This window comes from Talpa europaea (genome assembly GCF_964194135.1).
Source record: "Talpa europaea genome assembly, chromosome: 15".
Taxonomy (NCBI): domain Eukaryota; kingdom Metazoa; phylum Chordata; class Mammalia; order Eulipotyphla; family Talpidae; genus Talpa; species Talpa europaea.
This window is the reverse complement of record NC_140083.1, coordinates 22,170,383-22,196,644: the sequence shown is the minus strand read 5'-3', so window position 1 is coordinate 22,196,644 and position 26,262 is coordinate 22,170,383. Positions and strand designations below refer to the sequence as shown.

At 31.8% G+C, this 26,262-nt stretch overlaps 1 protein-coding gene across 2 annotated transcripts; it reads left to right on the top strand.

The window, feature by feature from the left end:
* Positions 1-270: 270 nt before the first annotated feature.
* TMTC3 (transmembrane O-mannosyltransferase targeting cadherins 3) lies at positions 271-25,032 on the top strand (the record flags this gene model as incomplete). Of its 2 annotated transcripts, XM_084255199.1 has the most annotated exons (13): positions 271-474; positions 4,075-4,293; positions 4,992-5,091; positions 6,829-6,944; positions 7,750-7,922; positions 9,233-9,485; positions 9,867-10,015; positions 10,656-10,776; positions 13,123-13,234; positions 15,188-15,291; positions 17,556-17,725; positions 22,425-22,651; positions 24,218-25,032. In XM_084255199.1, the coding sequence occupies 13 exons, from the start codon at positions 286-288 to the stop codon at positions 25,030-25,032; spliced, it is 2,748 nt and encodes a 915-aa protein (XP_084111325.1). The 2 variants fall into 2 exon arrangements, with proteins under 2 accessions (XP_084111325.1, XP_084111326.1); XM_084255200.1 differs by lacking the exon at positions 4,075-4,293 and having other exon boundaries at positions 286-474.
* Between the last annotated feature and the right edge of the window lie 1,230 nt (positions 25,033-26,262).

Genomic DNA, 26,262 nt, shown 5'->3' with positions numbered 1-26,262 from the left:
TCTCCAGTTAGCTGGAGAGACAGTTCCAAAGATTGAGTGGTATGATAAAAGACTGTAACAGAAGTATAAAAATTCATATGATGGAACAATTTTGTCTTAAGAATTAGGAGAGGTGATCAACTAATTCTTCTTGAAAGTATATGATGTTTGAGCTGGACTTTAAAGTAATTCTCTGGGACAATTAATAGTCAATCTTTATTTTACTTACAGTAAAATTGTACTTCTATTGTTTATTTTATCTTCATGATTTTTTCCCCAGATTGTCCACAAGTGGTTGTGGAAAAGATGGCTGATATTAACCTCAAAGAAGTAACTTTAATAGTAGGTGTGATTACTGCCTGCTATTGGAACAGCCTCTTCTGTGGTTTTGTTTTTGATGATGTTTCAGCAATACTGGATAATAAAGACCTACATCCATCTACACCTTTAAAAACTTTATTTCAGAATGACTTCTGGGGAACCCCTATGTCTGAGGTAAATGGTTACTTATTTGTATATCAGAATTTGAAATACTCTGGAATAGTTTATTAACCCTCATGTCTGAGGTAAATTAGTTACTTTTTTGTATATCAGAATTTGAAATAGTCTGGAATAGTTTATTATTTTTTCTTTACTAATGTTGTAATCATAGCAAGTATGAATTTTTCCCAAAAAAGTTTTTATGAGATACATAACATTCTTAAGAACAAGTTGAAGATAGGATTTATCGTCTCTAAAGCAAACGATAAGGGTATTATGGTTATGTTTTATCAGCTATGTGCTAGGTACTATAATTAGACTAATTTATCCTTTCCTTGATTGTGAACCTTGACCAAATTAAAAAAAAAGTGTATGAAAAGCAAATACTAAATATACTTTTTTTCTTGTGAGTCAGGCAAAAGATATGACTACGTATGCTATGTCTAAACATTTAAAATGTAAATTTATGTAAATAGATTATACTTTAAAGATAAAATAGTAAGTACACAGTTTTTCTATAGCAAAAAAGCAGTGATTTATTAAAAAGTTTAAATTTGTATCATATCTTTTACCTAATAGTTACTTTAATTTTATACTGAGAACACCTAAAAGTTTAGTTTATTTTCATCAGGGTTTTTTATTTTGCTAGTAACTCTATTGCCAAGGTCAATTTTATGCTATTTAGGATTAATTGTAAGGTCAGGATCATATAGATTGGAATCTAACATTCTGTTATATATCAGTTGTGAAAAATAAGTGGAAATACAGCTTTTGATGGCAAATCATTATTCTGACCTATAAAAGAATAGTAATACCCTGAGGATAAATGAATCAGTCTAACTAGTATCTGGCACATTATTGTTAAAATACATAATACTCTTTGATAGTTTGTGAGTTGTAATTTATGACCCCTTTCTGTATTCTCCAAACTTGGATACTTCTCAAGAATGGGGATGGAGTCTTTCATTCCTCTTGTTACAAACACATAATATGTATGTTTTCTGATTAAATAAGCAGGCTTTGTTTTTCTTACAGCCTTCCTATTCACATACAACTTAGGTCTTAAAAAAAAAAAAAAAAAACTTGATAATGAAAAGAAAATATGGCCCTATTATAGCTTGTATTATTTTCTAGATAATTTATTTTTTTTACCCTTCACTTTATCCCCAGAGGCTCTTAGTAGTATGTGTGCATTGCCCAAAATTACACTGGTATCTGTTGTGATTTTAATCCTATTGCAATTTTGCCTGAAAATTTCACCAGATAAAAAGATCTCATAGAATCCGTACTATGTTTTGTGATTTTTTTCAGAGAACAGTAAGTGCACACACACACACAAATTTAATAATAATAATTTTGGAAAAAATAAACAAATTAGAATACAAGTTACAGTGAAGAGTATCACTTCCTTCTATTTTCTGATGGACGAATTCTTTCCTGCAGGGAAATGTGGCACTAGGGAAAAATTATTCTTAGTAGCATTTAGGTGTCAGTTTCTTGACAAGCTGGAATTGGCACATTCACAGATCTAGTGGTTGATGTCATCATGTAATGATAGCCTGGAAGCCTGTGTGCAGGCATGCATGCTTTCCCTAAGGATTTGTGTGCCAGTGCAGATCATGAAGAGGCCTTAGGACATTCTCCTGAGCTGTGTGACTACTGCCTTAGTAAGGAGTCTTTGCATCCCCCTTCGCCTGTCTATGTTTAGATTATCTCTTCAGGAAATCCATTCTTGAGATACGTAACACTTTGTTTATTGATGTTCATGGATTACATCTTTGGCTGCACATTAGAATCTGCCTGGAGCACTTTAAAAAATTATCAAAACTCTACCAAAGCCTGTTGTTAAGAGTTATCTCAGAGTGGGATGTGAGCATCACTATTTTTGGTCTTGTTTGTATGTTTGCTTTTTTTTGTTTTGTGGAGTGTGTTTTGGGAGAATGGGAGATTTTTTTGTTAACGAATTGATTATTTGATACTGCCATGTTTGATAACTTTTCTGCTTTATGGAGCCATATATTCCTGGCATTAGACCTGTAAAGAACCTATGTTAAGGTAACTTTTGCATGTAGCCACTCAGTAAGTTTTTGCCATCCCTATTTGAAGATCACATTGACAGGGAATTGTTAGCTTATTTATGCGGTATATTCTTGCTCATGTTTCTATTGCCAGGTAACACCCCAAGTACTTTTTTCTTTATGTACCTCAATATAATAATAATCTGAATTGTTTTTATTCATAACAGAACCAGCTATTTTTTTTAGAGTAAACCTGATACCTACTAAGCTGCTGATTGTCATAGTAGTGTTTCAAATGTATTACTAATGAATTATATGAATAATAATATTAATAATTTATCTTTTATTTGGTCATTATCATGGTATATGTATATCTGTATAATTGACCTAGCAAAACAATTATGTACACTGCAATTAAAAATACTTATTTCCTGCTATTTTCTGACTTCTTTTCAGTTGGCAGTTAAGTGGAACCACAGTAACATATCAGGCACTCACAAGGTTTCTTAGAATCTTTTCTACTTTCTGGTTCAAATCATGTCAGTTCATTATAGTACTTACGAACAATTTTGTACGCCTGAGATGAAATTTGAAGGGTGTTTAGGAATAGGCCAAGCAGGAAAGAATATTCTAGGTAGACAGTGCTCATGGTTTGTTATAGTGTACAATCAGAGAGATATTATAATGTTTCTCATTTCAAAATGTGAAATGTTTGTTCCTTGTGCATCCTAATTCTCCTTTTGTAGGTTTGAACATGCTTAAATCTATACCTATATACCAGAGTTACAGCAAAATGTGGTAAGAGATAGGAGAGCAAAGAAACTGAGTGTAGTTACCATAATGTAAAATTACAAAAAAAAAAAATCTATGGTAATATTTTATGTATTTTTGATCTATGTATTATATTCTTAAATCTGCCTTGATTTTTGTCTGAGGGTAAAAATATTTCTCATTAAATGTAACTTCTAGTTTATAAAGAAATTCAGTATTCACATAAAATTTAATTTATTGCCAATAGAGACTACCATAACAAAGTTGTCTAATCTAAAAAATTTTTGCTCTTGTGTAGTATTTAGGGATTTTGGTTTAATAAAATCAGGTTTATACATCATGGAAATATTTTTCATAAAACAACTAGACAGTACCTTTTTGGTTATCGCTGTTTCAACTCTACTGGTAAATATTTTGTTCTTGTAGTTCCTTTGGAAGATCTGGCCATCATTTCAATAAATACTTGTATTTGTCACAGACCTGGATGCAGGCCTTTGAGAGAATCCTGAACTCTAGTGCCACTTTTGTTGCCTCCTATCTTTTTTTTAATATGTGTATTGAAAAGGAATTACTTAAATATTCTTCCTGTACTGTTAATTCTCTGACCACTATATAGAAAGGAAATTGTTCTGTTTTTTTACGAAGGAAATAGGACAGTACAAATTATAATGGTGTCTTTAATGTCTGTATCATCCTTGGGGCATTTCATTATTTTACTGTTATTTCTCCAACAAATGTAGATATACTTTCAATAGTAAATGCAATGATTAGATTATAAACACTGAAGTTGTTTAATAACCAATGATTGTTTTTTTAATTCTTTCAGGAGAGAAGCCACAAGTCTTATCGTCCCTTAACAGTATTGACATTTCGCTTAAATTATCTGTTTAGTGAACTGAAACCCATGTCATACCATCTTCTAAATACAGTTTTTCATGCTGTGGTTAGTGTGATATTTCTTAAAGTGTGCAGACTTTTTCTGGACAACAGGAGTAGTATGATTGCCTCTCTACTTTTTGCAGTACACCCAATACACACAGAAGCAGTAAGTATAATTTAAATTAGCGCTTTTTTACTTTTTTTTTAAAAAAGCCTACACAGTGATTATAATCGCACCTATTTTAAAAAAAAATAATTAGCCATTAAATTAATATAAGTATTTGAAGACTCTTAAATTACTGCAAGTCTAAGTTCTTAACGTACAGTCTATTTTTTTCCTGCATGACTTATTTAAATTTAAAACTATTTTTGAAACATTCATTCAAGAACATAAGCCATAATTTCTTAACTGCACTCACATGCAATATAAGCAAATATAGCTTTTAGTTAAAAGTTTTTAACTTGGCAATATTTATGTTTCAAAGTACGGAAAATAGTAAAGCAAATTTAAGTAGGGGATGAAAATATATCAGAGCATATGTAAATAAAGAAGTGTTCTAGATGTAGCTATTTCAGATGTTACCTTTGGATGTAAAAGGTACAGGGGACTGCTACTATTTTTGTAACTTGCTGTCTTTTATTATTTCAAAATAAGTTAGTAAAAGACCTATTAAAGTCACTGCTAAATTTTTATGAAAGAGACAGATTTTCCACAAGAGGGCGCTCACAGAATGTCTTAGAAAATGTGCTTAAAAGTCATGGCAATGGATTTCTAATTAAATTGCCTTTGCTATCATTTATAGTTAAATTTTCAATATTCTCTTCATTAATATGAACCACCCCTCACCTCATTTCCCTTTCTAGGTAACAGGTGTTGTAGGAAGAGCTGAACTTTTGTCATCCATCTTTTTTCTGGCTGCTTTTTTGTCATATACCAAATCAAAAGGACCCAACAATTCCATAGGTAAATGTCTAATATTTGACATTTTTCTATAGCTCAAAATTCATCAAGCAATTTTTATTTACTCTGTGTACTTATAAATAATTTATCTTTATATATTTTACTGCTTTAGCATGTATAGAAATACGAAAGTATGCAATATTGGCAATATTAATTTGTTAGTGTAATTTATATTTTATTATGACTACAGATTTTGTACAGTCTGATTTTTTTTTAAAGATTTATTTTATTTATTTATTTATACAAGAGCTGGGTACAGGCCAGAGTCGCGGGAGGGTGAGAGGGTTCAGAGATGGAGCGGGGAGCAGAACGGGCAGACTGACGAAATATACTGTTGAGGGGAGCAGCGGGCGAGACAGGAGACAGCCTCACCATGTGGGATTCTCCCTGGCTGGCCGGGAATTGAACCAGCGCTGCGGAGGCTGTGGACAGCTTCACAGCACTGCGCTTAACCCACTGCGCCATCGGGGAGGCCCCAGTCTAATTTTTTTAAATTACCCTAGAATACAGGGGTGTTAGAGTCATTCTTAGTTCTATCTGCTGTTATCTGTAAATACTACAACTACCAGTATTTCTACTGTCTTTTTTAAAAAAAATATTTATTTATGCATACAAGAGCTGCATAAATAGGCCAGAGATGTGGGGGGCAAGAGGATTCACCAGAGACAGGGTGGGAACAGAACTGGCAGATTGACTGAAATACACTGCTGAGGGGAGCAGCTGGCGAGACCGGAGAGGTCTGCTTTGCCATGTGAGTTGCTCTCTGACTGGCCGGAGATCGAACTTGTGCTACAGAGGCTGTGGATTGCTTCATAGTGCGGTGCTCAACCCCTTGCGCCACCAGCGAGGCCTTCTACTAGAGTCTTTCTTTAACACCTGATGGACTGCGAATTGTATTGTTTAGGCAAAAGTAAACATCTATTAAAATATACCTTTATTATAATAATATCCCTAACAATCTTATGGAGTTTTTGTTTTAATCTGTAAAGAGCTTTAAAATTGAATTTTTAAATTTAAACTTTTAAATTTCAGAAATTGTTAAATTACTATTTTTAAGACCAATGATGAGAGAAATTATATTAGATTCACAAATTGTGTTCTTATTTTATATCTTTATTTAATTCATTTATTTGAGTTTTTGCTTTGATTAAAGGTGACATTGCACATTCATACTACCCTGTATTTTTTCCAATTGGAAAAGAATTGAAGTGATATTTTCCAGTAAGAAAACTGAAGTTCAGATAAGTTACCCAAGGTCACAAAACAAGTTAGCAGTAGATTCAATATTACTCACAATTCAGTGTTTTTAATTATCAGTAGTTTTCACTTTCAAATTTATTATATTACAAATCAGGTATATAGAGATCTGTGATTATTTTTGATACTTGAGTTCATTTTAAATTGATAGTTCTTTAATCATGAATCTCAAGGCTGTAAGTTTTCTTTTATAAATTGGACACCATATCTTTGTTTTAAAAGTTACTATATGGTTAATTTTCTTCACAGAAATTTTCTAATTCAAATAATACATCTTGAGTTTTACGTTATAAAACAAAAATTACAAAATTCAAATACATTTTAAAACAAAGTATTTATAGGTCAATAAATAAAATATAAATTAATACAGAATCAGTAGTAAAGTTTTTCAGTAATGACTAATAGTTGTCTAAGTTAAAATGTCCTTTTATGATGTTACAAAATTGTGTAGTTTTATTTTTTTGTTCTTGTTTTAAATTACAGTGTGGACTCCAATTGCTTTGACAGTGATTTTAGTCGCCATTGCAACACTGTGTAAAGAACAAGGAATAACAGTTGTGGGAATTTGCTGTGTGTATGAAGTATTTATTGCCCAGGGGGTAAGGAAAAATATAAATTTTCTTGTTGCTGTCTTTATCCTAGTTGAATCAGATTATTATAAATATTGGGTTGTCGGAAAAGTCATCTCGTATTTTTTTCTGTTTCATTGCAAAACTGAGTCATGACTTTTTTGACAACCCAATATTTTCCAATGTGTCGTTAATATAAATTGATCTGATTATCAGTAATGCTACCAAAAATTTGCAAGAAGCAAACTTGTCTTTTTCTTATGTGTACTGAAAATTTCTTAACATTTTATCACATTTGCAATTTTTTTTTTAAATAAAAGATTCATTTATTTATTTACAAGCACTGGGTACAGTCAGAAGAGCGGGAGGGTGAGAGAATTCACCAGAGCCAGAGAGGGGAACAGAACAGGCAGACTGACGAAATACACTGCTGAGGGGGGCAGCAGGCATTTCAGGAGAGGTCTGTTGCGCCATGTGGGACCCTTGCTGGCAGCTGGGGATCCAGCCGGCACTGCAGAGGCTGTGGGCAGCTTTGCAGCCCAGCGCTCCACCACTGCGCCACCAGGGGAGGCCCAACACATTTGCAATTTTTTAGGGACTGATTTTTTTTTTTAAATGGACTCTAGGCAGTTTGCAACAATACACAACAGTACTGTGTGGTATAATTCATCATTGGATAAGATTGTTGGACTGTCTTACTATCCGTTCAACAGATTGTTCCATATTTTTTAATTATACTAAGTTTGTAGTTTCTGTTATTTAGAATGCACTGCATCATTGAAAACATCATAGTATTTTGTTACTTGTTTTTAAAAATATTTTCTTTCTTTTTCAGTATACTTTGCCATTATTATGTGCTACTGCTGGGCAGTTTCTCCGTGGAAAGGGTAGTATTCCATTTTCTATGCTGCAGACACTAATAAAACTCATTGTTTTGATGTTCAGTACACTATTACTTGTTGTGATTAGAGTCCAGGTTATTCAGTCCCAACTTCCAGTATTTACCAGGTAGGAAATTCTGGTTCTTTCTATTTTTTCCATCCTATTTTTTCAAATTTTGAATTTTAAGTGATTACAAAGATTAAGTCTTTGATTTACGTTGAGATGTTTTAACATTAAGGTATTATTAACATTTTAAAGAACTGTGTATATTTAAAGTGTGCAAATTCATGTTTCAACTTGTTAGACTTACAAAAACACACTATCAAGATGATGATTCCCCCAAAATTGGTTAAGTGTTGAGGTCTTCTGTATCCTTGATGACTTTGTCTTCTTGTGAGAAGGATATTGAAATTTTTTACTTTAATCATAGACTTATCTATTTCTCCTTACAGTTCTGTTGATTTTTCCTTCATTTGTTTTAAAACTCTATTAGGTCCATAAACATTTAGAACTGTAATATCTTGATAAATTGATCCTTCTATCATTTTTAAGTGAACTTCTTTATCCCTTAGAAATTCACTGTCTAAAGTTAATATGGATATCAAGTTATTTTTTGTTAGTGTTATGTGATATATCTTTTTCCATCCTTTTACATTTTATTTATCTATGTCTTTACATTTTAAGTGGATTTCTTGTAGACTGCATACAGTTGAGTCTCCCTTTCTTGTTTGGTAAAATATTTGTCTTTAAATGAGCTGTTTCTGAGACACTTTTTGGGGGGTGGGGGGGCGGGAGGGGAAGGATTGGGGTCAGAATGGGGCGTTTGCAATTGTATGGGGGAATATAAAAATAAAATTTATTATTTAAAAAAAAAAAAAAACAAGTGATAGGAGGCCTACCCTGGGCCTATTGAGAAAAGTCTATCTGACTGTTGGGGAATTAGGAGGCTAAATCCCATACCACCTTGCTTACTTAATTGTTGGTTTGATTAAATAAGAAATTATTAAAAAAAAATAAATGAGCTGTTTCTGTTATTTTCATTTAACATAACTATTGATAAATTTTGATATAAATCTGCCGTCTTGCTGTTCCCATCTGGTCTTTGTTCTCCATTTTCTCTTCTTTCATCTTCTGAATTGAGTTTTTTTATTATTTTAGCTCCATGTTGACTTATTAGCTGTACATCATTGTTGTGTTGTCTTAGTGGTTGCATTTAGATTTTTTATATAATTCTTTATAAATATCACCCCTCTTTGCTAGACATTTCATAGAGGTTAGACATTTTGAGTTCTAGCAAGAGTGTGAGGTATGCATAAAAATATTTGTCTTCTTAACAAGATTACATATAAATGCTGCTTTTATTGATTTTTTTTTATTTATATATGAGTTGATTTTGTATCTAAAAATACTTTTTTTTTTTTTCATTCCTTATACAGGTTTGATAACCCAGCTGCTGTAAGCCCAACTCCCACAAGGCAGCTAACTTTTAACTACCTCCTTCCTGTAAATGCTTGGCTTCTTTTAAATCCTTCAGAGCTCTGCTGTGATTGGACCATGGGAACAATACCGCTTATAGAGTCATTTCTGGATATTCGAAATCTTGCCACGTTTACTTTCTTTTGCTTATTGGGAGCTTTGGGAATATTCAGTCTCAGATACCCTGGTGATTCCTCTAAGACTGTTTTAATGGTAAGAAATTTTCTTATTTTTACGCATGCTCTTACATTTAATTGATCAGGAGACTGCCTCTCATTCATCAAAAGTGTCTTTTTTGAACTAGAATCTTTTTTTGTTCAACATCAACCTTATTTATGAGCTCATTAAGTTTTCCTAAAATTATATGTCAGACTATGACATGTAGGCATGATTTGTACATTCAGAATATAAAATAAAAACTGATTATTAATTTCCCTAATTTGGTAGGTACTCTGAAATCACTTATATATGCCAGGAAGTATTTGTAATAATTTGCAAATACATCATTTCTGGCACAGCCACTAAATTAAATAAAATAGTTGGATTTGAATGTCCGTATATTTTTAGTTTAATAAAATATCTTTTTTTTTGTAGGCACTTTGTTTAATGGCGTTACCATTTATTCCTGCATCGAACCTTTTTTTTCCAGTTGGATTTGTTGTTGCTGAACGAGTATTGTATGTTCCTAGCATGGGGTTCTGTATTTTAGTAGCCCATGGATGGCAGAAGATATCAAACAAAAGGTAAATTGAAATGTTAATTCATTTAATGTTTAATAGCAACAGATTTAATTATGATACATATAAGTACTTACTTCACTTTTACAAGTCATACTTTCAAGCTATTTTGTTTATCATCATGAGTGCTGCCTCGTTTGTCTATATTTCAAGTTGGGAAAGCTTTATAACACCTATCTCATCCTATGTTCTTTAGCATATTTATATGATTTTATTTTACAGTCTGAAATGCAGTGACCTTAAATATACATTAAGACATTTGTAAATATAACCTATGATAAGATTGACTCTTTCTAATTATCTTTAATATTCAAGTTGTAGGTAATAGTACAAGAAACTTTAAATATAAAAAACAATTAAAAACCAGTTTTATCAGGTTTTTGTCATTAATTCTAGATAAGGCTTTTGAAATAGAGACAAATATTAGAATATTTAATGTAATTGAAGACTGAAGAGGTAGTTCTGTATTGAGAATATTTACTTATTTTGATGTTTTCACTCTGACATTAAATGATGATTAGAATTATCCCTATACTTGAGAATGAATTCAAACATGTTTAGAAATAATTAAGATTTTCCTCTCTAAAAGATAAAATGCTTTTGGTTATGTAGACAATCTTTTATTTTCCATTTTTCTCTTAAACAGTGTATTAAGAAAGCTATCCTGGGTTTTCCTCTCTGTGGTGATATTCACTCATGCCTTAAAAACACTCCACAGAAATTGGGATTGGGAATCTGAATATACATTGTTTATGTCAGCCTTGAAGGTAAAGTGTTATTCAGAATGACAAAAATGTTTTTATTGAATTTTGTTACTCCTTAACTCTGTTTAGCACATTTGACAATTGCAATTCATGCATGTAACCTGAAATTGTGTATTGAAACACAGCTAGTAAGTGGCAGTGTGGATACAAATTTGTTTTGATTTGATATCTTATAGCCATGTGTTACCTATTTTCACATCACTTTTAATTTGACATTTAACTGTTGGTACAAATATTTCACCAAAATATTAATAAGACAATTTATTCTTTATATAATGTGTGCTGCAATGAAATGCTTTAAATAGTATCACAGCTTGTATAATTCCCTAAATGTTACATAGTCTTTAAAAACTCTAATGATAAAATATATAAATAAGAATACTGTATTTCATTGGTGCTTAACGTACACATTTTTTATCTTTTAACATCTCTGAAAAACTAAATATTATAGCAAAAGGAATCTTGCAACTATTTAATAAACTTTTTTTCTTTCTTAATAGTACTTAAAATAATAGTGAGCCATAACTGACAGCATCTTAGATTCAGTGAAATAAAATATGTCATGGATAAAAAAGGCACACTGATCTGAGGTATACCCAGTGGTTACAACACTAAGGAAGATTGGAGCTGGCAAAAAAGAGTGATGTTAGCATTTCTATAAAATAGACAGTATAAGTAGGAATAGGTCTTTTTAAAAATCACCAAAAGTGTTTTCAAAAAAAAGTTGTTTAAGATTTTTTTTTTTCAGGCACTCCATTGCCAGTGCTTCTCTTCAGAACTACAAATTTTTACTTCCTTTTTGTTTTCTTATTCTGATTTTACATGTGACTTCTTGATTTACTGGGTTTCTTATGACCCAATGATTCTCTCCAATCTCTTCCCCCAACTCAGATATCTGCAAATAAGACTACATTACTATTCTTATAAACCCTCATTTCTATACCACTGGCGCCTTATAATTTTCAGGAATTTTTTTCTCCTCACTCCCAGGACAGAATATTTAGTTATATTCTTTTTTTTTTTTAATTGAGCTATTTTTATTTTTTTTATTAGATAATAAATTTTATTGTTATATTCCCCATACAATTGCAGCCCCCCCATTCTGACCCCAATCCCTCCCCTCCCGCCCCCGCCCCCCTAAGTGTCTCTGGTTCATAGTTTTTTGTTGATTTTGATTTTCACTTTCTTATAGTTATTCATTTTCCTGGTCCCTTATTTAAGTTTTCTAGATTCCTGCTATGAGTGAGACCATCCGGTATTTTTCTTTTTCTTTTTGGCTTATTTCGCTGAGCATGATCCCTTCCAGCGCCATCCATGTTGCTGCAAATGGCATGTGTTTATCTTTTTTGAATGCTGAGTAATATTCCATGGTATATATGTACCACATCTTCTTGATCCAGTCATCTATTTTTGGGCATTTGGGTTGTTTCCAAAGCTTAGCTATTGTAAACAGTGCTGCTATAAACATAGGGGTGCAGGTGTTCTTTGGAATTGATGTTTCTGTGTCCTTTGGGTAAATACCTAGGAGTGGAATTGCTGGATCCTATGGAAGCTCTATGTTTAGTAGGTCCAGAAATCTCCACACAGCTTTCCACAGTGGTTGGACCAGTTTGCACTCCCACCATATTTAGTTATATTCTTAAATCCAAATACTTCTTCTCTTAAAAGCATGCAAAGAGCAAGTATTTTTAAAAAACCACTATCCTTTGATCAAATAAGTTTTAGTAAAATTCTAATACGTAATATAAATAAAATCAGAGTACTGTGGTTCTAGTATGTTGATAATGGAAATTAAGCATAGAGTAAATTTAGTGAAGCATTGTCTAGTTAGCTCATTTCTTGTAGCCAAGGACATCTCCATGGAACACTCCTAACACTCCTATATATATTAAACAATATATATATGTGTGTAAATAGATATTCTGGTAGAGAATCCCCATGGTTTTATTTTATGTTATTCCAGTTTTACTGAAATGTAATTGACAAATTTGTATTAGCTTAAGGTATACAACATAAAGATTTGATGTATGTATGTATGATGAAATGACTACTACAATATTTTAGTTAATATTTATAGCTTCATATAGCCTCATTTTCTTGTGATAAGAACTTTTAAGGTCTATTCTGTCAGCAACTTTCAAATATTCTCCTTAGTATTGTTCAGTGCAGTGTCGTGGAGTTGTTATATTCTCAAAACTTCAAACTGGAAAGTTGTACCTTTTAGCATTGTCACCCATTCAAATCACGTTAGCATTCTGTTCCTAATAGTGTACCAAATTAATATCTGTGCTAATTGGAGTTGTGTTATTTTTAATTGTAACTAATGCCACGTGTACCTGTATATCTAAGGTAAATAAAAACAATGCCAAGTTATGGAATAATGTGGGTCATGCTCTGGAAAATGAAAAGAATTTTGAGAGAGCTTTGAAATACTTCTTGCAGGCTACCCATGTTCAGCCAGGTAAGCATCATGAAATAAAACTATTTGAATAGTTTATTTTCTTTTTAAAAATTTGATGATATTTGAGGAAAATAAGAAAGTTTATTTTCAGTCTTTATTCTAAGTAATTTGAATACTATAGTGTTTGATGCCAACTTATTTTGAATTGGATTTCATGTTGGAACCACTTATATCAGACATTTGAAAAAAAAAATTTTCATATATAGATAGAACATTCTAGGGTTGCTCTGATGAGCAGTTTTGGTGGACTGATAGGTGCAAAAGCCTGATAGGAGTAAATTTAGGGAGTAAAGGCAGAATAATTAGAGACAATTGGTATAAATTCTGAATATTGATGGAATCAAGAGGGTAGAAGGGGATGGGGGCAGTCAGTCTTGTTTGATTCAAGGTAGGACCTTGCTTTACATCACAATTGCCTTTGAAACTTTATAAACATTTTCAGATCCTAAGAAGAAATAAGAAATAGGACCTGTTTTTTGCATTTTTTGGCCTGTTTTATTGCTGCAAACATGTCTTAGTAATTTTCATTAGAATATTGTTGAATATTCTATTTTGATAGAGTTTGGTAGAGATGAGATATCTGAAAATTTAAAAGCCACTCAGGTATTCTGATTTGCCCCAGGGTTAGGAATGACTACTCTAGCCTAAGTACTGTTTTCAGATTTGTTTTGTTTTTTGTTTTGCTTGTTTCCCCTGTTGAGACCCAATGAGCTGCATGTATATAGATATTTAAAAACAAAAAAGAGCAGACCTTTTCCCCCAACTTGCCCCTAGTTCTCTAACTAAACTGCATCTGACAGTTTTTGTACAGTATACACAATTACCAGCTTAAAATAATGTAGCAGCATTTTAGATTGTTGCTCACCTCTTAGGGGAATGCCTAGATGAGTATGTTTGACCCATATGTATCTTGGCACTTGCAGGCAGAGAGCTATTCCACACTTGCAAAATCATCAGTCATAGGCAAGTAGTATTCATTATTTGAAGCCTTGTCATGTCTGTTAGAAGCTCATGTTGAGTAAAGTTTAACTGTTTTAAGATCTTTATGTCTTTATACCAAACCTTTGAAATGTTTACTGAGAAATGTAGTTTAAAGTTACTGGGTTGTCGGAAAAGTCACGATGCATTTTTGCAAAGAAAACGTAGAAAAAATATGTCTTGACTTTTCTTCAACCCAGTAGTATGCCATGAACCACTTATCCTCCTTACTTAAATTGTGTCTTTTTCTGTCCTTGAATAGAGTTACTGAGGATTTGAATTTTCATATCAGAAAATGAGACAAAAGTTCCCCAACAATATGCTATTAGCACAACCTTTTAAAACATTGTATATAGGTAGGAATTTATCATTTAAAAGAGATAGGCTGGTGCATCTGTGGTAATATTGTAGAATCCTAATATTAAGTCCTCTCATTCTACTCACATTCCAAAAATTTAAAAATACAATCTCAGAGATTTTTCATAGTCTCTTTGCTATCATGAGTACATACTTGTTAGTTATAACACCTGAAAAATTCGAGAATTACGATGATCCTTTTCACCAGTAGAACTTTGTCACTTGTAGAATTGAGCCATACTTTTTTGAGTGAGTTCCAAAGCTATGTGAATAAGGAAATGAAACATCTGTTAGTATATTATAGAAAAATATAATGAAGAAAAATAATGTAAAATTCTTCATTGCCCCATTTTCTCTCATTTTTAAGCCTTAAGGTTCGATTAATCCAGTATTTTGTGTCATATGTGTTTTTTCTGTCCTAACAGTATTTAATTTAATAATTGTCTAGTCTTTTATAATTCATAACAAATGTTGGAAGAACTTTAAAGAAGAAATAGGACCTGTTTTTGCATTTTTTGACCTGTTTTATTGCCAGAAACATGTCTTAGTAATTTACATTAAGAACTATTTAGTGTATTTGCCAACAAAAGATCAAGGTTTTATTTTTTTTAATTTTAGATGATATTGGTGCCCACATGAATGTAGGAAGAACTTACAAAAATTTAAATAGAACCAAAGAAGCTGAAGAATCTTACATGATGGCAAAGTCACTGATGCCCCAAGTAAGTTGTCATAATTTATTCCTGTTGTGTCATAATCCACTGGATATCCATATTAAGTTCATTTATCAAGATGGAAAATCCTTATCTTTTCTTCAACCTATTCATATAAAAAAAGTTGATAAAGTGCTCAGTGAACTTTCTGTTACTGTAAGTTCTATAAAACACTAGTTACTTTTCTAGCTCACTTAATTTGGAAAAAAAAAATCCATTTGTAAAGCCTAAATAGATAAGGTTATGAATTTTAGGAATTATAAGTATAGATGAATTTAAGTGAAGAGAATTTTTTTTTGTACAGCAAGCACTATTTTCAGTATTATTCCTATAAAAAATGTTTTGGAACTAACTGATGAGTGAATGCATTTCTGTGCTATAATGACACAATACTAGATTTAATGGATACTGTAACACAACATCAAATTTGCAAAATCTGATCTTGCCCTTTACCAGCTGTGTGCCGTCAGAAAAGCCAATCACTTTACCATGGGTTATAGATTTGTTAATAGTAATACTTATTAATACCATATGGATAATAGTAAGGTTAAAATAATTGAATAGTTCCTAATAATTTTTTTAAGTTTATATCATATGCTATCTTAAGAATTATTTCACTTTCCATTGAGTTTGCAATTCCTAGTACATGTTATCCACTCAGCTTATTAGGATATCATCAATGAAAAAGGATTTTTAAATTCTGTATCTAATATCAGATGAAGGAAAATGGTGAGAGTATTTTTGAGGCCCGATTACCAATGAACTGGTCAAGTAGTAAACCTATATAGATGATTATTGAACTTGAGCTGATTATGGTGGGACAAATGAAGTCCTCAGAGTGAGGGGCATAGACAAGTCAAAGAGGTTTGAAGGAGTCCTGTACAGCTTTTACGAGGCTTGACTAGGTTAACATATAACAATATTTGAATGAAAATGTCATGAGCAAAGCATCATTTCCACCAAGGATAGATATACATCAAGCAGATTACAATGCGGGTTTATGGCAAGGAGGGAAAAATGGGTGGAAGTTGGAGAAAAAGGGAAAGAAATTTAAGAAAAGGGACTTTCATTTTTCATGATCATGTGTCTCCGAAAATGAAAATTATGAAGAACTCAATTCTTTGCACCTCTGACTCCACCACCACCAACCACTACCAACACCACCACCAACAGGTTATGAAATGATGAGACCCTGCCATCACTTTCCTTACTACCATCTATGGGAGACAAAATATGAAAGTAGAGAACATGGCTGTGGCTTACCCATTTTTTTCCTGGGCTCCACAAATCTATGCTAAAATGTCGGGCTTTACACAGCATTCTGGTCTAATATTACCATTGTGTGATTAGATTCACAAGTCCAAAGGTGGTCCATAAGTCCATATAGGTAGTTCTGGTGCCACTGTTTAATGGAATACACTTTAAAAATAAGACTACTACAGAAGATTTTAATGCACAGGATAAATTGTTTCCTTACCAAATACATAGATACTTGACTCTTGTGCCAAAAAAACCCAACAAAGATGACAAAAAAATTGAGGGAGAGACTTGCAAGGGATAAACTATGTATGAATATGAATTTGTATCAAGAACATGTATAGCTAAATTAAATGTCTTTTATAATTAAAGATTATTTAAAATAAAATATATCAGATCTAATCTAAAGTTAAATTGTGTTCAATGTAGATTTTTATCAGATATAATTTATGTTCATTGAAAATTTGGGTCCATAAATATTATATATAATTACTTAACCTAAATAATTAATGAAAGAATTTTATTTCCTAACTTTACCAGCCAAGTGAGGTTTTAATATAATTCTGACATATAATTACCCTATTTCACAATCAGGAAATATTTTGCTGACAGCATGAGAGCTGATATGATAACAGGTACAGTGCAGTGAGGGAAAGGAAACCTGAGTTCTATTCCTTGTCTGATGCACGCATACTAAGAAATAAGAGACCCAGCCTTTAAAAGTCTGATTTCCATGACTTCATAAATGATACATAAATAAAAAGCTAACAGTATATTCTCTTGAGCTGGCATGAATGAAAAAATATATGCTATGCAACCAAATAGTGTTTTTTTAATTTACATTTTGTGAATACTACAGATGCTTTTACATTTTTATGACTTATTTTAAATATAGCAGTAAAATCAGTGGCATTAAGCTTTCTCTCTTTGGTGTATTTTAGAGAAGCTATTGGGGTACTTGATTTTTTCTTTGGTACTGAAATAACAGTATAAAAAATACCTTTTATTCTGAACAGATTATTCCTGGCAAAAAATATGCAGCCAGAATTGCCCCTAACCACCTAAATGTTTATATCAATCTGGCCAACCTGATCCGAGCAAATGAATCACGACTGGAAGAAGCAGATCAGCTATACCGACAAGCAATCAGCATGAGGCCTGACTTTAAGCAGGCTTACATTAGCAGGTATTAGAGTTAACTTTAAGCTATCATTATAGAAGATTGAGATTGAAGCGGCACAAATGTTTGACTAGATTGGTAGTTTTTTTTCTTTTAGTAGTCTTGGCACTTGAGAACATCAAAAGCTGTGGCCTATTTTAAACTAACAGTCAGGCTTAGTTGATTTGAAATAAATAATGGCCTCGATAGAGGCAAATTTAAGTTTTACATGAAAAAAGGATAGAGAAGACTCTCCGTAGTTTCATTTGCTTCTTATTACCAAATTCATTTTTATTTAAAACAACTGAAACATACATATTCTAAAAATTATTTGTAATAGCCCCCTCTGAAGAGCCGCCTTTTGTTTTTTAGTTTTCTTGAGAAATAATTGATATTATCAATATGTAAGTTTAAAGCATACAACACGATGGATTGTGAATTTCCGCAATTCAGTTAACATCCATCATTTCATATAGATGAAATAAAAAGGAAGAGAAAAAGGAAAAAAAATGTTTCTTTGTAATGTGAACTCTTAGGATTTATTATTGTCTTAAAAACTTTCCTGTGTGTCACACTATGATGTTAGCTATAGTTATCATGTACATAATATCTCTATTACCTATTGAATATCTTATAACTGGAAGTTTTTACCTTTTAACCACCTTCCTCCATTCTCCTCCCCCCCCCTCTGTCCACCTCTGGTAATCGCTAGTCTGTTTTCTTTTTCTATGAGTTTAGTTTGTTGTTTTTCATTTTTGTGTCTTAGATTCCCCATATAAGTGAAATCATACAGTATTTGACTTTCTCTGTCTGACTTATTTCACTTAGTATGATGCTGTCAAGATCGATCCATGTTTTTACAAATGGTGGAATTTCCTTGTTTTTCTTTTTTATGACTAAATAATATTCCATTCATTCATTGATGTACATATAGGTGGTTTTCCATTTCTTAGCTATTATGAATAGTACTGCTATGAATATGTAGGTGCAGGTATTTCTGTTTGAGTTAATGTTTCATTTCCTTTGGATATATTCTGAGAAGGAATTTCTAGGTCATATGTTTTATTTTCAATTTTTTTAAGGATTCTCCATTCTGTTTTCCATAGTGGCTGTACCAACTTAAAAATCTCACGAATAATGCACTTGGGTTCCCCTTTCTCTGCACCTATACCAGCATCTTTTTGATGATGACATTCTAACAGGTGTTAGGTGACATCTTCTTTGAATTATCATTTGCCTCATAATTAGTGACGTTGAGGATCCTTTCATGTACCTGTTGACTTTTCATGTCTTCTTTGGAAAAATGTCCATTTGTATCTTTTGTCTGTTTTTTTAATTGGGTTATTTATTTAGTTTTCCTTTTTACTACATTATGTGGATTCTTTATGTATTTTGGATATTAACACATCAGTATTTGTGGTTTAACCACAGTATTTGTGGTTTGCAAATATATTTTCTCATTCTGTAGATAATCTTCCTTTCTTGATGATTTCTTTTGCTATGCCCAGCTTTTTAGATTAACTGTAGGCCCACTTGTTTATTTTTTGTTTTTTTTTATTTATGCTTCAGTTGTCACAGCCAATAAATCATTACCAAGCCCCATGTTAAGGGGCCTTATTCCTATGTTTTCTTCTTGGAGTTTCAAAATATCAGGTTTTACATTTTAGTCTTTAATCCATCTTGAGTTCATTTTTGTGAGTGGAATAAGATCAGGGGTCTAGTTTCACTCATTTGTATCTTATTTATCTAATCCCAGTGCCATTTATTGAGAAGACATTTTTTGACCATTGAGTATTCTCTTGGCTCCCTTGTCAAATATAAGTTGATCATATATGCTTGAGTTTATTCCTGAGGGCTCAGTTCCGTTCCATTAATTTACTTGTTTGCTTTTATGCCAGTATCATACTATTTGATGACTATTGCTTTCGTGTGTAGTATGGAATCAGAAAGTATAATACTGCCTATTTTGTTCTTTTTCAGGATTTCATTTGAAATTTCATATAAATTTTAGGAATGTTTTTTAATGTCTATGTAAAGAATGCCATTAAAATCTTGATAGGAATTGCATTGGTTTTATAGATAATTTTTGGTAGTATTCACATTTTAACAATATTTTTCCAGTCCATTGATATAAAATATATAAAATTGTATTATTTACAAGTAGTGAAAGTTTCACTTCGTTTCCAGTTCTGATACCTTCTGTTTCTTTCTCTTGTGTGATTGCTTTAACTAAGACTTCCAATGCTATTTTATTTTTTTTTAGAGGCACGTATTTTATTTATTTATTTGTTTGTTTATTTGTTTATACATGCACTGGGTACAGTCAGAAGCGCGGGAGGGTGAGAGAATTCACCAGAGCCAGAGCAGGGAGCAGAGCAGGCAGAAGGACCGAAGTACACTGCTGAGGGGAGCAGCGGGCAGCAGGAGAGGTCTGCGCGCCATGTGGGACCCTCCTCCGGTGGCTGGGGAGCAGCTGGGGATCGAACCGGCGCCGCAGAGGCCGCGGGGAGCTTCACAACCCAGCGCTCAACCGCTGCGCCACTGGGGAGGCCCTCCAATGCTATTTTAAATAGGAATGATAAAAGTGGACACCTTTGTCTTGTTGCTAATCTTTGAAGGAAAAGTTTTCAACCTTTCACCTATAAGTATGATGTTAGCTGTGGACTTGTCATATATAATTTTATTATGTTATGTTTCTTCTATTCCTAATTTTTAAGAATTTTTATCTTGAATGGATGTAGAGTTTTGTCTTGTTTTTTGTGTGTCTATTGAGATAATAAAATGTTTCTTTTCTTTCATTCTGTGTATCACATAGATTGTTTTGCATAAGTGGGACCATCCTTGCATTACAGGAATAAGTCTCACTTGATTGTGGTAGATGGATCCTTCATAATGTGCTGCTAAATTCAGTCTGCTAGTACCTTACTGAGAATTTTTGCATCCATATTCATCAGAGAGATTAGATTAGCCTGTAGTTTTCTTTTCTAATATTGCACTTTCCTGGTTTTGTAACAGGATAATGCTGGTTTTATAAAATTAGTTAGGGGAGTATTCCTTCTTCAATTTTCTGGAAAAGTTAAAAGGATTAGTATTTGTTCCTTTGAATGTTTGTGAAAATTAACCAGTGAAGCCCTCTGGTGCCCAACTTGTCCTGGGAGTTATTTGATTAATTGAATCTCCTTCCTAGTAATTGGACTATGCAGATATTCTAGTTTCTTGTATCAATTGTAATATCTCCTTTTACACTGATAATTTTGTAAATCGGGCCCTTTCTCATTTGTCATTGGTTAGTGTAGTTTTAAGGATTTGTCAATTTTGTTTATTTTTTCAAAGAACCAACTTTTAGTTTGGTTAATCTTTTCTATTATTCTGTCTTTCATTAATTTCTGCTCTGATTTTATTATTTACATTTTTCTGCTAATTTCAAATTCAGTTTGTTCTTATTCTAGTTCCTTAAGGCTTAATGTGGAGTTGGGTTGTTAACTTCAAAAACTTTCTTTTTAATATATAAATATTCAGAATTAACCAGTTATTGAGGCCTTTACCACAAAGAAATGTTTTAGTTGTCAGCAAAAAATAGTTTTGTCACCACATGTTAGAATTTGATATATTTTCCCCGTGCAAGAGTGTTTTTCTTATATCTGAGGAAAATTGTATGTTAAACTTGGTTGTGTTGCCTACCCCAAAAAACTAATTATAATTTATGTCATTGTTTCTGTTGGGGAAATGTGTTTAAAATTTAATTTCTTCAGATAAAATCTTAAGTTAGGAGGCTTTGTTTATCTTTATCCAGTGCTTGTTGAAATTCACTAAGATTAGTGGGTTGTATATATAAATAAGATATGTATTAATTTATAAAGAGTTGGTCACTAATTTGTTGCTTTAATGAGAATATCTGGAGTTCATTTAATTTGATTTCCTATGCTGATGTTTTAGAGAATAATAGTATCATAATAAAAATAACTTTTATATCAATACTTAGGTTGATATTATATGTGTTTAAGCAAAATGACTTCATTAAGTATTCTAACAATATAGAACCATAATAAAATTTTTGTAAAATTATTTTCAAACTGTGATCCTCAGTTCTAGTTATATTCCCCTAAGGTATCTGCAGGTGGCACTGGTACTCGCCCACCCTACATGAACAATTTTTTAAATTCTTTCATTTTTTAAATGAATGATCGTATCATATTTATCAGAATACAATGGAGAAAATAACTTTAGATGGGTTAAAATTTTTCATTTGTTCTGATTTTTGTATATTGAGACTTGTAACATTTTGAATTATGAAATTTCTCCAATACCCTGTATTTCTTTTTTCCTTTTCTTCAAATGCTATTACTTCATCTCCTCACAATTTGATCTTCCACACTGGTTACTTTCATTTTTCTGATGCCGTGTAGTCTGCCTCCTTCTAAGATATTTGTAAGGATATATTTTGTTTATCCTCCTTTCTTGGATACCTCCCCACATCTTACCCTCTAAAGCCAGGCTTGCTTTTGCATTCTTAATATTTGACAACATATCAAGCCAAATTGATAAATTAATGAGTTCAGTTTTGATAACATTTCATAGTTATTTTTGAAAGCGAAACTTTCAAGAACCTAAGGATAAAGGATAAAAGCTTTAAATATGTGAAAAAACTTAAAACTTGCAGAAAAAAATAGTATCTGCAAACCTGCAAGGTAATGTTGTAAGTAAAGCTTGTGTTATTTTTCCACAGAGGAGAATTACTTTTAAAAATGAATAAACCTCTCAAAGCAAAAGAAGCGTATCTCAAAGCACTTGAGCTGGACAGAAATAATGCAGATCTTTGGTACAACTTGGCAATTGTTCATATTGAACTTAAAGAACCAAATGAAGCTCTAAAAAATTTCAATCATGCTTTAGAACTAAATCCAAGACATAAACTAGCATTATTCAATTCTGCTATATTAATGCAAGAATCAGGTATGTGTTTTCAAAATACTTCTATATTTAAACAAAGTATAGTTTGAAATCTAATAAAACCTTAAATTATATTATTTGTAATATATATTTTACATATGGATCATTTATATGAAGATAATTTATAAGAATATTTTAAATAATTGAAGCAAACTTTTCAAGTAATATGCAGTAATATTTATGACAATACTAGTTGTTAGTTCTTCTGGTATAGTTAGTTAATACTATTCAGGCAGTCTTTCTACCAAGTGATGTTAATCTGTTTTGTGGTTTCATGCTTTGAAATATCACATATATAAATATTCCATTGCCCAAATTATCTGAACTTGTAAAATTTTTTACATAATTGCTTTTGGTATCTTTTTATATCCAGTTTTACTTTTTTATTAGATATCATAATTCCCTACATTTTCTATAATTTAGCAAAATTAATTTATTAAAATAAATCAGGATTTGTCTTATCTAGGAATTTGAATATTGCTTAATTCGGCAATCTTACATGGTGTATAATCTTAATTTTTATATTTGACAAATGTATTTACATGTTTAAGGTAATAGGTATTTGTTAAAAACTTTTTCCAAAAATGATGGAATTATAAAATCTTATTATTTTAGAATGAAAGAAGATTTCTGAGTTTACTGTGCTAATCCTTTATTTAATAGGTTAGAGAGTAAGGACCAGTAGCTTCCATAGCTAGCGTGATTTGTGTAAGATGAGATTTATTTTCCAATTTTTGTTGCATCATATTGTCAAATAAAAGAATCGGGAAATATTTGTACCACTATTCAAAGAAGTTTTGAGAAAACTAATGTTTTTGTAAGTCAGCTAACCTTAGTCATCATAAAAGATGCCCATTATCCAATGCAAGATTGCACCCTAAGATGTATTGTAGAACTTGAGTTTTTTTGTTGTACTTTCTTGCAATACAAATGTTCCCAAGAAATACTTGTTTTCTAAATGCTCATTTATGATCTTTATGCTTAATGGTACATTTTCACTTTTGAAAAGCCCTAAAAAAAATAATATACAAATCAGTGATTTAGTAAAACTGAAACATTTTGCTTTTCCAATAATAGCTTACTGTTTGCCGAGTATTTTTCCATAAGGCTCGCGTAATCCTTAGAACATTCAATAAGTTAACCCAGAGAAGTTAAAAAATTTGTTTAATGTATGAAGTTACAAATGTCAAAAGAAATAAATATATCTGACTGAATATATATCTTTCTTTGCAAATCTCTTGCCTCTTCTTAATTCTCTGTTCTTCCTCTGCTAGCTCCCAGTTAGATCTGAACTATAAAGAGATAATTTGCTCTTTTTGTTTTTTGAGGCATTATTATTACTTAAAGGAAAGGAAATGAGTTATTTCAATGCTTTAAACATTATTTTTCCTATGAAGACTTAGAGGTTTTTGGTTTTTCCTTTTTGATTTAGGTAAAGCAATTGCTTGTTTTGATGTGTTTCTTTGTAATTTAACTAGATAAGTACTTGAAAATGGCTTTTCTCCTTAGACTTAATTCATTTGCCAACTGTAATTTTTTTTTTTTCCTTAAAAAATATTTTTTTCAAAGGTGAGGTGAAACTTAGACCTGAAGCTAGAAGACGACTTCTAAGCTATATAAATGAAGAGCCACAAGATGCAAATGGCTATTTTAATCTAGGGATGCTTGCCATGGATGACAGAAAGGACAGTGAAGCAGAGATGTGGATGAAGAAAGCCATAAAATTACAAGCTGACTTCAGAAGTGCTTTGTTTAACCTGGCTCTCCTGTATTCTCAGACTGCAAAGGAATTAATGGCTTTGCCAATTTTGGAAGAATTACTCAGATACTATCCTGATCATATCAAGGGTCTCATATTGAAGGGAGACATTCTGATGAATCAAAAGAAGGATATACTTGGAGCAAAAAAATGTTTTGAAAAGATTTTAGAGATGGATCCAAGCAATGTTCAAGGAAAACACAATCTTTGTGTGGTTTATTTTGAGGAAAAGGACTTACTAAAAGCTGAAAGATGTCTGGTTGAGACATTGGCATTAGCACCACATGAAGAATATATTCAGCGTCATTTGAATATAGTCAGGGATAAAATTTCCTCATCTAGTTTAGTAGAACAGCCAGTGTTCCCAGCTGGTAAGATTTCAGGTGTAGAAGAAGAAAAAATTCCAATTGAAAATGTAAAAGAAATCAGAATTGAAGCCAAACCTACACAGATAGTAAAAACAAGTGATAATAAAAGTCAGTCTAAATCCAATAAACAATCAGAAAAAAATACAGACAAAGAGACCCCCCACAAAACAACAAAAGAAATCAAAGAAATTGAGAAGAAAAGAGTCGCTGCTTTGAAAAGATTAGAAGAGATTGAACGTATTTTAAATGGTGAATAGCATTGCTCTTCATCATGTGGCAATGGTTTTCAAAGAACTTTGATTCATATCATGTGATTGCTTGTAATGGAAGCTTTGAAAAATAGAAGGACACACAACAGTCTATCATGAGCTGCATATATATATATATATATATATATGTATGTATGTGATGAAAATAAGATTTTTGTTGAAGACCTGTCTAATCCCAGGATATGCATTAAATTTTAAATATGGCAGTAATTTTCTGAGTTTTGTGAATTTAGCAAAACTATTGCATTATAGGTGGAAAAATTTTTATCTTTTATTATAGAAGAATGTTTTTCCAGCAGAATAATCTTTACTGCTCAGTTAAAAATAATCTAAATTCTTGTGGGGGCAGAACCAACATGTACCAATTTATCTTATGAATTCCATTTATTAGGTGATTGCATTTTTCCTTCACTTATTGGAATCTGGCTGTGGATTGAAAATACTAAGTGAACACATTCTTTTTCTTCAGCAACCTGTTTAACCAAGGGTCTGTGTGTTACAAAAGAATACTGGCTTCCTTTGTATTGTATTCTTCTGTTGATTCTTAGGATTTAGAGGAAACATTCTTTAAAAAAGTCCTGACATTTTAGCTTAAGAATGTATTTTCATGATTGTGTTTTTAGTCCTTAAATCTCTCCTAAATGCAGTTTTTAATCAGGTACGTTTTTAAATGTGCATGTGTGCATACACAGACGTTACTAATGGTGCTCATATATACTGTATTTTTGTTTTTTTACGTGATATAAGTTTCACAACATGAACCATGCAGTCATGGCTATCTTTGACTTTTATTCCCCAAACTATTCATGTTTCTTAGGGTCATAATCATATTGAGAAGTCCCATTAGCTATAACTACATTCAAACTTTTGAATTAAAACAAAGTTTTTCTTTCATCTTAGTGTTCTCTCTCTAGTGTTATTTGAATTTTAATTATATTTTCCAAGACCCCATCTTAGTTAGTTGTACTTTGCACAACTAACTTAAGTTCTGTTTAACTAAAGGTGAAACATGTAACAGTTAATTTTTAAACACTAAGTTCTTGATATTTTATCATGGTGTATGTTTTTATTAAATATTTATTTTGACTACTGAGCTTCCATAAAAGTATAAAGCTGTTTTAAGTCTTATCAAGTATGAAAAACAAATTGCTGTTGCATTTTCCTAAATGTGCATATATTATGGTTTAAACAAATTTCATAATTTTTGGCCTGCTGTAC